The sequence below is a fragment of the Carcharodon carcharias genome, chromosome 8 (genome assembly GCF_017639515.1).
Source record: "Carcharodon carcharias isolate sCarCar2 chromosome 8, sCarCar2.pri, whole genome shotgun sequence".
In the NCBI taxonomy this organism is placed as follows: Eukaryota; Metazoa; Chordata; class Chondrichthyes; order Lamniformes; family Lamnidae; genus Carcharodon; species Carcharodon carcharias.
In genome coordinates this window covers 163785340-163799316 of record NC_054474.1, presented here as the reverse complement: position 1 = coordinate 163799316, position 13977 = coordinate 163785340, and the positions used below count along the sequence as shown (strand labels likewise).

Below are 13977 nucleotides of genomic sequence, written 5' to 3'. Positions count from 1 at the left end.
TGTCCCCCCCCACCTCCAGGTGTGAGGAGCTTAAGGCAGAGGTTGTCTGCAGGATGTTCTCAGCTGCCTGTTTTTCCCTCTCCTCAACATTTGACATTGTCGTGGATGAGCCTGAATGTGTGTTGGGAAGAACTAACTTACTGCCAAGAATACCAAACCCTTATTGTTGATTCCATTGCCTTCTATGTCTGTTCGCTCAGATTGAATCCCACTGCCTGCAATCGTAACATTTGCTCAGTTCAGAGTTAAACTTCAAACTCCCCATATATGCACGACCAAGGCCACTTACCTCAGCCTCTGCAACGCTCTCCACCTCTGTCTCAAACTTAATTTCAAACCATTGTCACCCTCTGAACTCAACTTCTGGCCTCTGGGCTGCATCCTCCATAAATTCTAAAATCATATTAAGCTCTTCTGTCATCATCTTCTCCTATGCCAAGATCCACTTACCTATCACTTACTTCCTCACGACCAGCACCAAGTCCCTATCTCCACAATCCCTCCATTATCTTGTTCTGCATTTCCTTTGCAACCTTGTCCAGTTTTACATTCACTTGTGTATCCTCCAACTGATGTTCCTCCTCCCACCCCTATCCAGTATTTCATCTTTGATAGCAGACCGTTCCACTGTCATGGTCCGATTCCTTAAAACTTCTCCCTGAGACCTCTGTGTTTTATACCTTTGAAAACCTGCTCATCGCTCATTTCTTGGACCTACCTCCGCACCCGAACGCAAAGCCTCAGTGCCTGTTTCTTCCCTACTCTGCAACAGTGCTGTAAGTTAAAGGCACCTTCCAAATGCAACTTGTTCATTGTTCCATTGCTATGCAACCCATTCCAATAAATAAAACAGTTCCCCCTGTGGTCCAAAGTTTGGGTGGTCATGGCCATGAAATAGAGCCAATGTTCAGAGTTAGGAGCTGTGTAGATCAGGTGAATGGGTAAAAAGATAGTTTCCACTTTGAGGGGCATTCACTTCTGGTTACCACTGCGGTGCTACCTCCAAATCCTCCTAATCATTTAGCTAAATAATGCCATGGATCAGCTTTTCCCATCCCAATCAGGACAGAAAGGAGGCAAGATCCCGAAAAATGTGGCCCAGGTGGTCAGCATTCCAGTCTGCCACCTCTGTTCCCGATTCTGCTGGCTTTCCCGAGGACTGGGGCTGGGGGGCTGTGGGGTGGCAATCACAGAATCACAGCATTTTAACAGCACAGGAGGAGGCCATTCGGCCCATTGTGCCTACACCGGCTCTCCAAATGAGCGTTATGATCTAGTGCCACTGCCCTGCCTTTTCCCCGGACCCTTACACATCATCTGAATAGAAACAATCATCTAATGTCCTTTTGAATGCCTCGATTGAACCTGCCTCCACCTCACTTCCAGGCAGTGCATTCCAGACCCGAACCACTCGCTGTGTGAAAAAGTCTTTTCTCACGCCACATTGTCTTCTTTCGCAAATCACTTTAAACTTGTGCCCTCTTGTTCTTGATCCTTTTACGAGTGGGAACAGCTTCTCATGTGCCCTCATGATTTTGAACATCTCTATCAAATCTCCTCTTAGATTTCTTCTCTCCAAGGAGAACAGCCCCAACCTCTCTGATCTATCCCCATAGCTGAAGTTTCTCCTCCCTGGAGCCATTCTTGTAAACCTCTTCTGCACTCTCTCCAATGTGTTCACATCCTCCCTATAATGTGGCTCCCAGAACTGTGCACAATACTCCAGCAGCGGCCTAACGAGTGTCTCATATAAATTCAGCATAATTTCATTGCTCTTGTACTCTATGCCCCTATTAATAAAGCCCAGGATATTATATGCTTTATTAACTGCTTTCTCCACCTGCCCTGCCACCTTCAATGATCAATGCACAAACACACCCAGGTCTTTCTGCTCCTGCACCCCCTTCAAAATTTCACCCCTTATTTTATATTGTCAGTCTTCCTACCAAAATGCATCACCTCACACTTCTGCACTTTGAATTTCATCTGCCACCTGTTTTAGGAGCGTAAGAACATAAGAACTACAAACAGGAGTAGACTATTCGGACCCTCGAGCCTCCTCCGCCATTCGTTAAAATCATGACTGACCTTCTTGTGTTTCAATTTCCACGTTCTCATCTAACCCTGGTAATCTTTGATTCCCTTGCCTAACAAGAATCTATGTACCTCTGCCTTAAAAATATTCAATGACCCCGCCTCCTCCACCATCTTCAGAGGCAGAGAATTCCAAAGTCGTACAACCTTCTGAGAGAAAAAAACTCTCCTCATCTCTGGGCGAACCCTAATTTTAAAACAGTGCCCCCTAGTTCTGGACACCCACAACAGGAAACATCTTTTCAACGACCACCTTGTCAAGGCCACTCAGGATCTCGTATACTTCAACCAAATCACCCCTCACTCTTCTAAATCCCAGTGGCAACAAGCCCAGTCTGTCCAACTTTTTCTCATAAGACAACCAACTCATTCCAGGTATCAATCTAGTAAATCTCCTTTGAACCGCCTCCAATGCATTTGCATCCTTCCTTAAATAAGGAGACTAAAACTGCACACAGTATTCAAGGTGCAGTCCCACCAATGCCATGTATAACTGAAGCCTAACATCCTTACTTTTATGTCATTCCCTCTTGTAATAAAGGATAGCAATGTATTAGCCTTCTTAATTACTTGCTGTACCTGCATACTAACTTTTTGTGACTCATGTACCAGAACACCTAGATCCCTCTGCACCTCAAAATTATGCAGCTGTTCGTCATTTAAGTAATTCTCCACTTTTTTGTTCTTCCTTTGAAATGGGAACAACTTCACATTTTCCCACATTAAACTCCATCTGCCAGATCTTTGCCCACTGCAACCTCATGTCCTCTTCACAACATACCTTCTTACCTATCATTATGTCATCTGCAAATTTAGCTAACATGTCCTCACTCCCCTCATCTAAGTCATTGATGTAAATCATAAAAAGTTGAGGTCCCAGTACAGACCCCTGTGGGGCTCCACTCGTCACATCCTGCCAATCAGAAAAAGTCCCATTTATACATACTCTTTGCTTTCTGCCAGCCAACCAATCTTCTATCCATGCTAATATGTTACCTCCTACACCCTGCACTTTTATTTGCTGTAATAATCTTTGATGTGGTATCTTATCAAATGCCTTCTGGAAATCCATGTACAACATGTCTACAGACTCCCCTTTATCCACTGTGCATGTTACTCCATCAAAAAACTCCAATAAATGGGTTGAACATGATTTTCCTTTCACGAAACCATGCCGACTGTTCCCTATTGCCTTGAGCTCTTCTAAGTGCCCAGCTATAAATGATCGATTCTAATAACTTCCCCACAACAGACTTCAAGCTAACTGGCCTACAATCTCCTGTTTTCTACCTCCTTCCCTTCTTGAATAGAGGGGTTATATTTGCTACCTTCCAATCTGATGGAACCTTTCCAGAATCTAGAGAATTTTAGAAAAGTAACACCAGCACATCGACTACCTCATTAGCCGCCTCTTTTAAGGCCCTAAGATGTAATCCATTGGGACCCAGAGACTTGCCAGCCCGCAGCTCCATCAATTTGCTCAGTACTATTTCCCTAGTGATTTCAATTTCACCGAGTTTCTTTCTCCCATTCACCTCCTGATTTGCAGCTATTACTGGACTGTTTTTTGTTTTGCCTGTACACTACCGCTGAGCATTTCTGTATTAATTGCATGTGACTGGCTTTTTAACCAAGGCCTTAGCAAGAAAAGGCCAGCTTTTATTCTCCCCCCCACCACCATTTTGTTAAATTTCCCCAAATCTCTTTTGAACAGGAGCAACACTCAGAACATTGGCACGTTCTCCTGCTAATGGACTGTTGTTTATGCATGCCCTCATACTTTACAAGAAATGTTAAGCTCAATTCATGCAATGTCTGCAATCACTATAATTTATAGCACTATATTATGCTGCAGCACTGAGCTACTAAATCGAAAATCTTTCACTGGTTTGCTATTTAAAAAATATATCTTTGCCTGTATTTCACTCTGTATTTGTATCAGCACCTTTAGTTACTTGTATTTAATGTTTAATAAATAACCACACAGTTGTTTATAACAATGGAAACATACTTGATTGAATCCTGAGGACGATGGTATCTTATAAGTTCTGTCTCTCAGGTTGTAACTTCCTTTGCTACATCCCACAAAATATTGACTGGCGTTATTTAGCAACATCTTTCAAGTGGCACTCTGAAAAGAGCAGCTCAAAGTAAAACGTGATGCAAAGGGTTAATATCACGTCAACAATATATAGGAAAATTCATGGGCTTGTGTAAGTTTGACTTGGATGCTTAACTGCCCTGCGGCCCATAATACATCACGGGCGGAATTTTCCATGCCCGTTGGCAGTGGACATGTTTGGCAGCGTGAACAGACAATATGGCAAGAAGGCCAAAAATCGGTTTCATGACGTCACGAAGCCAGTTTGTAATCCTCCGCTCTGCCCGTCAATGGTGGGCCACGTTTCCCACCATCAGACGTCAGTAACTTCATTGTAATACATGTGCATATCATTAAAAGCCCAGCTTGCCAGAATCATCCCACCCCCTCTCCACCCCCCACCACCAATGCTGGAGCATCTGAGCACCAGGCCAAAGTGTTCCACAACTGTACATAGGCAACGCACACCTGAGCTGCACTCCACTCAGGACTTCGAGGTTTTTTTTACCCACTTTGCTTCGGGCAGTATTCGTGGTCATCAGCGCCAGGCTTTTCAGACAGCACCACATCACTTTTAGGGGGATTCACGGGCAGGTCTCTACCTACCAGACCAGCCATAAGGTGGCTTTTCAACGGCTGCAGGGCTAGGGCTTGCTTGGAGCGGGGGGAGAAGTGACCTCAAGCAAGGGAAGAGGCTGCAGGTTGAGGGTTGTACTGGGGAAGGAGGGTATCCCAGGGTATGTGTGGAGGCACAAGTTGATCTGTGCAAGTGGCCTCAAGATGGTGAGGGCTGAGGAGGCAACCTCCAGAGGAGATGAGGCCAGATGGATATGTGAGAGTATGTGTGTGAGAGAGTGAGTGGTAATGTCCCCTGAGCTGGCAGTGAGTGAGATGCCAGTGAATGTGTGATAGGCTTGAGTGTGTGAGTTTAGAGTGATGAGATGGTTACCATATCCTGGCAACATGGATGAGATCATTCACCCTCTATCTGTATTGGATGGCCAACCTCTTCTGTGCAGCATTGGGCACTGATCAGCACAGCCATCACCTACCAAGATGGAGTAATGAGGTTGCTGGACCTCCTGCAGCCAGAGCGGGGGGTAGAGGATGTCATGGCGGGCTTCCACTGCATCTAAAAGGCGTTCCAGGAGCACACCACTGAATCAGGGGGCTGTAGTCTTCTTGCCTTTCGGGTCCATGTATTCTGTGCAGCAGCCCTGGGCTGGAAATACTGAGAGGTGTGCGCACGGCTGTACTTTAAATATAGCGCTCAGCATGAAAAGCGGTGAGGTTACGGCACGAGGGAGGGGCAAGTGAGAGCTGGCCCGCCATCGAAACGGCGTGTTTCCCGGGAATGCATGTTCAATGAGGCAGAATTGGGACAATACGGCGTGAAAAGCCGCCATTGCGGCCAGTAGGTAAAACTTTCTTTTCCCTGCCCGCCACCACAAATCTGGGAGAATTCCGCCCCATGTGTTTTCCACCACTTCTCATCACCGTTTTACATCTCGGACTGAATTTGGAGAAGGCACCAGCAAAGACCTAATGATTAATATTTTGATCCAAAGGTCACATTTAAACATGATAAATCCACCTAAACTTGCAAATCCACATGAATTTCTTGTGCTATTCTTTCACACCCATAAAACCAGATAATATTCATGGAAGATTATTTGTGTGATTGCTCCATTTTGCATGAAATTAACCTCTGGGTTATTACTTGCAATGAAGAGTGAGTGCACACAGCACTATTGGGCAGAGACTTTTCTATCCTTCTTTTTAATCAAACACCACTCTTTTTCTTGGCAGTAAAATCTCAGGACTTACCAGCTCCACAGAACCATAGTGTTTCCTGCTGAACTCCCCACGCCGACAGCCCAGGTCTTCGGAGGCAGAACTGGAAGAGAAATGCTTCATCAGTGAACATATCCAATGCCACCAGGCCTTTCACACAAAATAGCTCATTGCCAGTTGGTGTGCCTCAACCAGTTCACTCATGGCATGGCTTCTAAAGCACAAGCAATGGGTTTTTCCTGCAAACAGCATTGGTTGCTGCCTAGCACAGCATAATTAACCACAAAAAAAATGGAAGAGCCTGGAATGCGTGAGACTTTAGATGAAAGCCAGTGATTCAATTAAATATTAAGTCATTAATGGATCAATAAAAGTTTCAAGGATACTGCTCAATGGTAATTACATTTGAGCATCTTATCTTGTGAACTGGAACCCTGCAGTAAGTATGATTTGACTGTTGTATACACAACCTATCTTATCCATTTCTTTTTGTCCTGTTTGGCTTTAACTAACTTCCAGAAAGGAGATTCCATTCAGCTTCCCTGAAGCTCCCGGGAAGAACAGACAATCGTGGCCCATTACCTATGTCCTACAAGGTAGCAAGCCCAATGTAATTGGCTAAGAGGATAAGTCAGAGAGGTCTAAATGATTGAATACCTGCAAAACCCGCAATGTTCCCCTCCTCTCCAATATTAAACAAGTATTTCTATTAGGAGATAAAATTATTCATTCCACCCTCCTTTTCTGTTCTTGTTTTTAGAAGTCTATTTGATTGTATCTAAAATAATGGCCACTTTTTGCCATGTCACTTCAAGTGTCTCTGAGCATGATACCATTTCATCTATACTGCAATTTTGCTGATTAAGACGCACTGGGCAATTGGACTGACAGAATTTGTCAGGCAGCCCCACTCACAGGCACATTAAGAGTGGCCAACTTGGCAATAACAATGTCAATAAACCTGAACGTGTTCAGCAGAAGCAGCCTTCCAAGTGTTTGCAATTACGGTCTCCTGCAACACTGAGGCGAACTGTGAAGGTTAATGACATCTGCACAGTGACAGCAGGTAAACAAAAAGAATCTTATACAAAGGTATTTTTTTTTCCCTTGGGTTAGATCTGAAAGCAGAATATTAATGCTCTGTGGGTTTTTGTTGTTGTTAAGGTGCAATTCTGTGTAAATCTGTAGTAAATTCATGACTGGTTTAATACAAAACCTGGTTACATCAGCAGGTCTGGATAGATGTCTTTTTAGCTTTAAAAAGGTAGGTGGTATAATGATGTGTCTTTCGTCACCTGCTGAGGAAAAACCCTCTTCAGCTGCATTCATAAAACCTTCTGTGGCTGCTGGAAATGATGCCCTTTCCTGCGGGATTGTCTGACATGATCAGTGCTTCACTGAGAGGGGAATCAATGCAGAAATGTTCATTTGTTCTACCAGTGTCTTGGCAGAGAATGGTAGTGGTGGAAGAAAGATAATTGCTTCCAACTATTTAAGCAAGGGCAATGATATCAAAAGAGAGTATATGGCTGTGAGTATTTGGAGGAGGGAAGTGACTGAAGTAACTGTTCACAGTCCTCTTGTCTGAGCATTTCTAATTAAGTAAACATAAAACATTTGAAAAGAGCTGGAATAACACTTTTTTATTTGGCAATTACATCTGAACTACATTCAAAGTGGCATCAGTTTCACATCCTTAACACCTTTTAGGTATAAATATAGCTATTAAATATACTTTTTTTCTGTCTCCAGTGTTCTGTCCTTGTCTCTCCTCTCCTGGAAGCACTGATTTATGCAGAATGTTGTTCAATTGGTTCCAACAGTGCTCCAGTTCACTAGGAGGGAATCAGTCAAACCTGACCCTCTCTTCAGCAAACAACCACACACATACCTCCAACAAGTATCAGTACGTGGCCTTCCAGCAGGCGTCGCTGACTAGGAATCAGGAGTAGGAACCCTGCCTGGCCAGTATTTCCCGTTGCAGAACCAGAGATGCAGCAGCTTCCAGAACAGGAGCAGGTATCAAACCCGAGACCCTCCTGATCTGAACAGCTCAGTTGCATCTCGCTGTAATTACACTCTGACCCAGCAGGGGAGCTCAATTCCTGCTTATTTTCAAATACGAGCAAATCTGTTTCAATGAAGCATACACATCAGGGAAAACACCATTTGAATATTATGCAGTTCGGTATGTCACCTAAAAAATTACATGAAGAACCATTCAAATAGATTCCATTAATGGTAATGTCTTTAACAACAACTTATATTTGTGTTGCACATTAATGACCCCTGCAAGTGGAAATATTTTAATTACCAACAATGGCTAAACCCTATTCAAGCACTATTTTAGTAATCCCTTAGTACTGTTATACAACATTAAGACTGCATTTAAAAAAATACATTTCACAGATGCAGTCTAACCATCAAATGGATCCAATGCACTCAAAAAGTAAGGATGTTTAATCAAGAGATTTGTAACATAAATCCCTATAGAACACTATCAGCTTCACTTCCGAAGGGGGAAAAAATCCTCCCCTCTATTGCAACCCATGTTAGATTTTATAAGCCACCCTTTTTATATGTAAATGTGGTGCAATTAAGTTGTACAAAGACATAATACTGAATAATAGCTCCACTCAAATTACTTAGTAATTATTATTATAGATTGTTGAGAAAATTACAGGTGTTAGGAATTACATAAAACATTCCTAAGCTAGGTAAATACTGAACTGAACAGTGCAGAACGAAAGTTATGATTATATTTATACAATGAAAAGCAATCTCAAAACAGCCTAGCTGTTGTGACATCCACACTTGTCAAAAATAACATGTTTTAATTCACAACCCCAAGGAAGTTAGTTCATTGATGAGCTGTAGTAACATACAGCGTTCAAGTACACTACGCCCACTTTCTGTTGTGGGCCAGTCTTTCAATAATAAAACACCTGTCAGCCATCTGATAATATCTGGCGTTGAACGCCTGAAATAATAATGTATTTCTCTTAACCCTATAACAACAAAGTTTCTCATTTGAAAGGGGACGTAGAGAAATTATGGACCAAAGTGCAGAATTTTCGCTCCCTCCTCAATGCAGAAAGGCTTGTATTTTTCTCTCCCATTTATCAATAATAAAGTAGTAGACCGTATATTTTACAATACCTTCGGAAGGAATGTCTCGGCACATCGAGAAACATTCGGGAATCGCAAACCTCATTCAACATGTTAAGACGTAAGTGGCGAGGCGCCCGCTATATATTCTCAAACAGGCAGAATGAAAGCACACATTAAAAATAATATTGAAATCTGTTTTACCGTTGTGTGAAACTCAGCAGTTTAGTGGAAGCTGTATCCGCACTGCTCATGTCCATGCATGCGCTTCTCGATCAACACAACCAGTTCTAGTCAATGGAACTAGACATTTCATCTGCTGCAATCTTTAATGGAGAAAAATGCAACTTCACGGTTCAATTCTGCAGACTTATTTTTTTTTTAAACAATCCCCCACAGCGGGTGTGGAAAGTGTGTTTTATCGCACCGCCCGGCAGAAGCAATGAAATGCCCACAAAAATACAACATTAACACAAAAAAAGGCGACGCATTAGCAAGCGTGAGCCGCCCCAGTCCAAATAATAGCAGAGTAATGAGAGCTGACAAAACGTGGCTCACATCTTAAATAGTGAATGTAGACTCTGTGTGCTTCAGCACTTTATTCTCAACACATAAGAGGCATAACACACACCCCTTTGCAAGTTTAAACCCTTGCCCTCCCCTACACCCACACTGCAGCCCAAAGCACCTCCCAGCGCCAGCCCTCTGTAGTTTCCGTCCTCTTCGCCCCCCCTGGAAACCTCAGGGTAAGTCGGAGGGGAAGGACTACAACTACCGGCGGCCACCGCGTCCCCAGCCTCCCGCTGATTGGTGGAGCTCCCACTGTATCCATTCTCAAGCGTTGTGCTGGTTACATTTTGATTGACAAGTGTTAGAAATATACCTGCACATTTGTCAACCAGAATGCCGCAAAATGTTCAGGGCTTTAGCTATGTTTCGGTGAACATAACGAATAAATCTTAACGCAAATCATATTTGTTCGGATGTTAAATGAACGCCCTGATCTCTAAGAGTTTTCACCCCACACAATTCAATTCATATTTTCCAGCTGCCCAAAAATATTTGTGTGAAATCTGAATGCTGCATTAGATACTTGACAAACTGGTCTGTGCTTTATCTTGTGTGTCATCCCAAAGTTACAAGAAAACCCAAAAGGGACATTGAACAGGGTTAGCTCAATCCACATCTTCCAACCTACCCGCAAACCGCTTTCAGATCCTTTGCTAATATTACCCCAGGCAGACTGGTAAATTATTCAAATCAGATGCAAAGTTATATTTATGCAAATCTACCAACTTAACCAATGGCTACGGGGTCTGCTGAGCTGCAGAAATAAGGCAACTAATCCAATGGTAAGTGAAAAAAATTCACAGCAAATTGCATTTTTCAGTATTCACAAAACAGTACATAAAATTGAACAATGGTGCTTTAGACACCATTGCCGTAACCTACTAAGCCATCACTGCTCTGTGCAGGATGTCATCTTTCCAATGATGCATTAAATGAAGAAATGTCTGTCTGTCCAATGATCCCACAGAACTACTTAAAGACCAGAGAGGTCCTCATTGTATCCTATCCAATATTCATCGCTCAACAAACACGCCAAACAGATCATCTTTTATCTCGCTGCCATTTTTGAGGTTTGACAGTGTGCAAATTGAGTGCTGTGCCTGTACTTCAAAAGTAATTCATTGGCTGTGAAGCACGTTGAAATGTCCTGAGATGATAGGTGCTATATAAATGTAAATTCTTTGACTCATTCTTCCTTATTTTACAAGTAAAGGTTGTTAAAAGCAGGGCTGAAGGCCTGTGTACTAGAATTGGTTGCTCCCCAGCCAAGCTGTTCCAGTACAGCTCTAAATCCGTCTTACAATCATAGAGTAATACAGCACAGAAGGAGGCCCATTGGCCAGCTCTTTGATGGAGCCAGGCAATTAATTCCACTCCCCTGTTCTTTCCACATAGCACTGCAAGTGTTTGTACTTCCAAGTATTTATCCAATTCTCTACTGAATGTTATTATTGAATCTGCTTGCATCACCATTTCTGGCAGTGCATTCCAGATCACAACAACTTGCTGTGTAAAGCAATGTTTTTCATGTCACCTCTGGCTCTTTTGTCAATCACCTTGAGTATATGTCCTGTGGTTACCGACCCTTACACAACTCAAAACAGTCTCTCTTTATTCATTTTAACAAAACCAGCCATAATTGTAGATATCTCTGTCAAGCCTCCTCTTAATCTTCCCTGGTCTAAACAGGCAGCCCCAGTTTCTCTAATCTCTCTACACAACTGACATCACTCATCCCTGGTGCCATTCTGGTAAATCTCATCTGCACCCTCTCCAAGGCCTTGACACACTTCCCAAAATGTGGTGCCCACAATTGAACACTAAATTCCAGCCGAGGCCTAAACAGTGTTTTATAAAGGCTCAGCATAATTTCTGCTCTATTCTATTTGAGCCAAGGATCCAATTTGCTACTTTTAACAGTGTTCACAACTTGTCCTGTCACCTTCAGAGATTACATCAGCCCAGGTGTCTCTGTTCCTGCACTCACTTTAAAATTGTATCATATAGTTCATATTGCCTCTCCTCATTCTTCCTAACAAAATGCATAATTTCACTTTCTCAGTATTACATTTCATCTGCCATTTGATTTCCATTTTACCAATCTATCTACGTTCTCCCGAAGTCTGTCACTATCATTCTAATTGTTCACTGCATTTCTGAGTTTCGTCATCTATAAACTTTCAAATTATGCCCTGTATCGTTAAATCATGGTCATTAATGTGTATCAAAAGGACCAGTAGCCCTAATACAAACCCCAATGTCTTATTCCCTCCAGTCTGAAAATCAACTTTTACCACTACTGTCTGCTTTCTGTCCCTTAGCCAATTTTATATCCATGCTCTCCACAGCCCCTTAAATTCCAAGCGCTTTAATTTTGCTAACACGCCTATTATGTGGTACTTTGTCAAATGCCTTTTGAAACCGCGTATAGACAACATCAGCTACACTATTCTCATCAACCCACTACATTACTTCATCAAAAAGTTCAATCAAATTAGTCAAACATGATTTACCTTTAACAAATCTGTGCTGACTTTCATTTATGAAGCCATACTTTTCCAAATGCCAATTAATTTTATCCTGGATTACTGGCTCCACCACTGACATGTGGTTTATCACTTACCCTTAGTAGTTTAAAAGTAAGTGCAATTGCCCTGATTGTGTCCATTTATCCAAGTGGTCTTAAAGGGGAAGAACGTGGTTAAACACAGCAGTATCTTTGCAATAAATATGATAACCAGACCCAAGAGTGCTTGGGAGCATTGGCATTGGATATGCATGAAAAAAGTTTAAATATTCTGTGAAAATTATTCTACTGCTAAGTAGAAAAAAACTCAATTAACGTAAATTATCCCCAAAATAAAAACAGATAGCATTGATTATCGGAGCATTTATGTCTAACCCTGAATATTTTCCAATTTGGTATTTTTAGACTGCAGTCATAAGTATTTACTATTGCGCTAAACCCATGTTGAAAAATGCATTCAAATCATCAAAACAAGCTTTAATACCAAGAGTATGACCATTTCCAACAAGAGAGAATCTAACCAGCTCTCCTTGACATTCAATGGCATTACCATTACTGAATCACACACTTTCAACATCCTTGGGGTTACAACTGACCAAAACAACTGAACTAGACCAGTCATATAAATACTGTGGCTACAAGAGCAGGTCAGAAGCTAGGAATCCTGTGATGAATAACTCACCTCCTGACTCCCCAAAGCCTGTCCAGCATCTACAAAGCACAAGTCAGGAGTGTGATGGAATACTCTCCACTTGCCTGGATGAGTGCAGCTCCCACAACACTCAAGAAGCTTGACACCATCCAGAACAAAGCAGCCCAGTTGGTTAGCACCCCATCCTACAACACTCACTCCCTCCACCACCAACACACAGTGGCAGCAGTGTGGACCATCTACAAGATGCACTGCAGGAACTCACCAAAGCTCCTTCGACAGCACCTTCCAAACCCGCAACCTCTACCACCTAGAAGGACAAGAACACCAGGTGCATGGAAACATCACCACCTGCATGTTCCCCTCCAAGCCACACGCCATCCTGACTTGGAAATATATCACCATTCCTTCACCGTCTCTGGGTCAAACTCCTGGAACTCCCTCCTTAACAGCACTGTGGGTGTACCTACACCATATGGACTGTTGTGGTTCAAGAAGGCAGCTCACCACCAACTTCTCAAGGGCAATTAGGGATAGGCAACAAATACTGGCCTAGCATCTGCATCCTGTGAAAGAATATAGTAAAAAAAGTATTATTTTCTGCTTGGCAGAAACTGATGACAATTGGAGAATAGTAACCAAAACCACTGTTTTATGAGCTTTTGGGACATTGAGCTTTATTAAAAGGGGATTGGAATCCAAGAATAAAGAAGTCTTGCTGCAATAGCCTAGGGTTTTAATGAGACCACACCTGGAGTACAGAGCGCAGTTTTGGTCCCCAATTTTAAGGAAGAATATATTGCATTGGAGATGGTACAGTGAAGGTTCATTCACTAGATTGGTCCCTGGGGTGAGAGGGTTGTCTATGATGAGAGGATGAGAAAATTGAGAATATATATTCTCTGGCGTTTAGAAGAATGAGGGGTGATCTGAATGAAATATACAAGATTCTGAAGGTGCTTGATATGGTGAACACTAAGAGGTTGTTTCCCCTGGCTGGGGAATCTAACACATGGGGGCACAGTCTCAGGATAAGGTGCCAATGATTTAGGACTGAGGTGTGGAAAAATTTCTTCTCTCCAACAGTTGCAAATCTTTGGAATTCTCTACGCCAGAGGATTGTGGCTGTTC

At 42.6% G+C, this 13977-nt stretch overlaps 1 protein-coding gene across 3 annotated transcripts in view; it reads right to left on the bottom strand.

Annotated features, from left to right (window-relative positions):
* Window positions 1-13977, bottom strand: part of garnl3 (GTPase activating Rap/RanGAP domain like 3) — a 489806-nt gene that overhangs the window by 412213 nt on the left and 63616 nt on the right. For 2 of the 3 annotated variants that reach the window (XM_041193695.1, XM_041193697.1), the window contains exons 1-2: window positions 9302-9420; window positions 6023-6092 (exon numbers count right to left, since the gene is read on the bottom strand). In XM_041193695.1, the coding sequence (XP_041049629.1) occupies window positions 6023-6092; window positions 9302-9357 (126 nt within the window). In that variant the 5' untranslated portion in view covers window positions 9358-9420. Of the gene's footprint in view, window positions 1-6022; window positions 6093-9301; window positions 9421-13977 lie in introns of those variants that run through there. The other variant, XM_041193696.1, reaches the window with a different exon arrangement.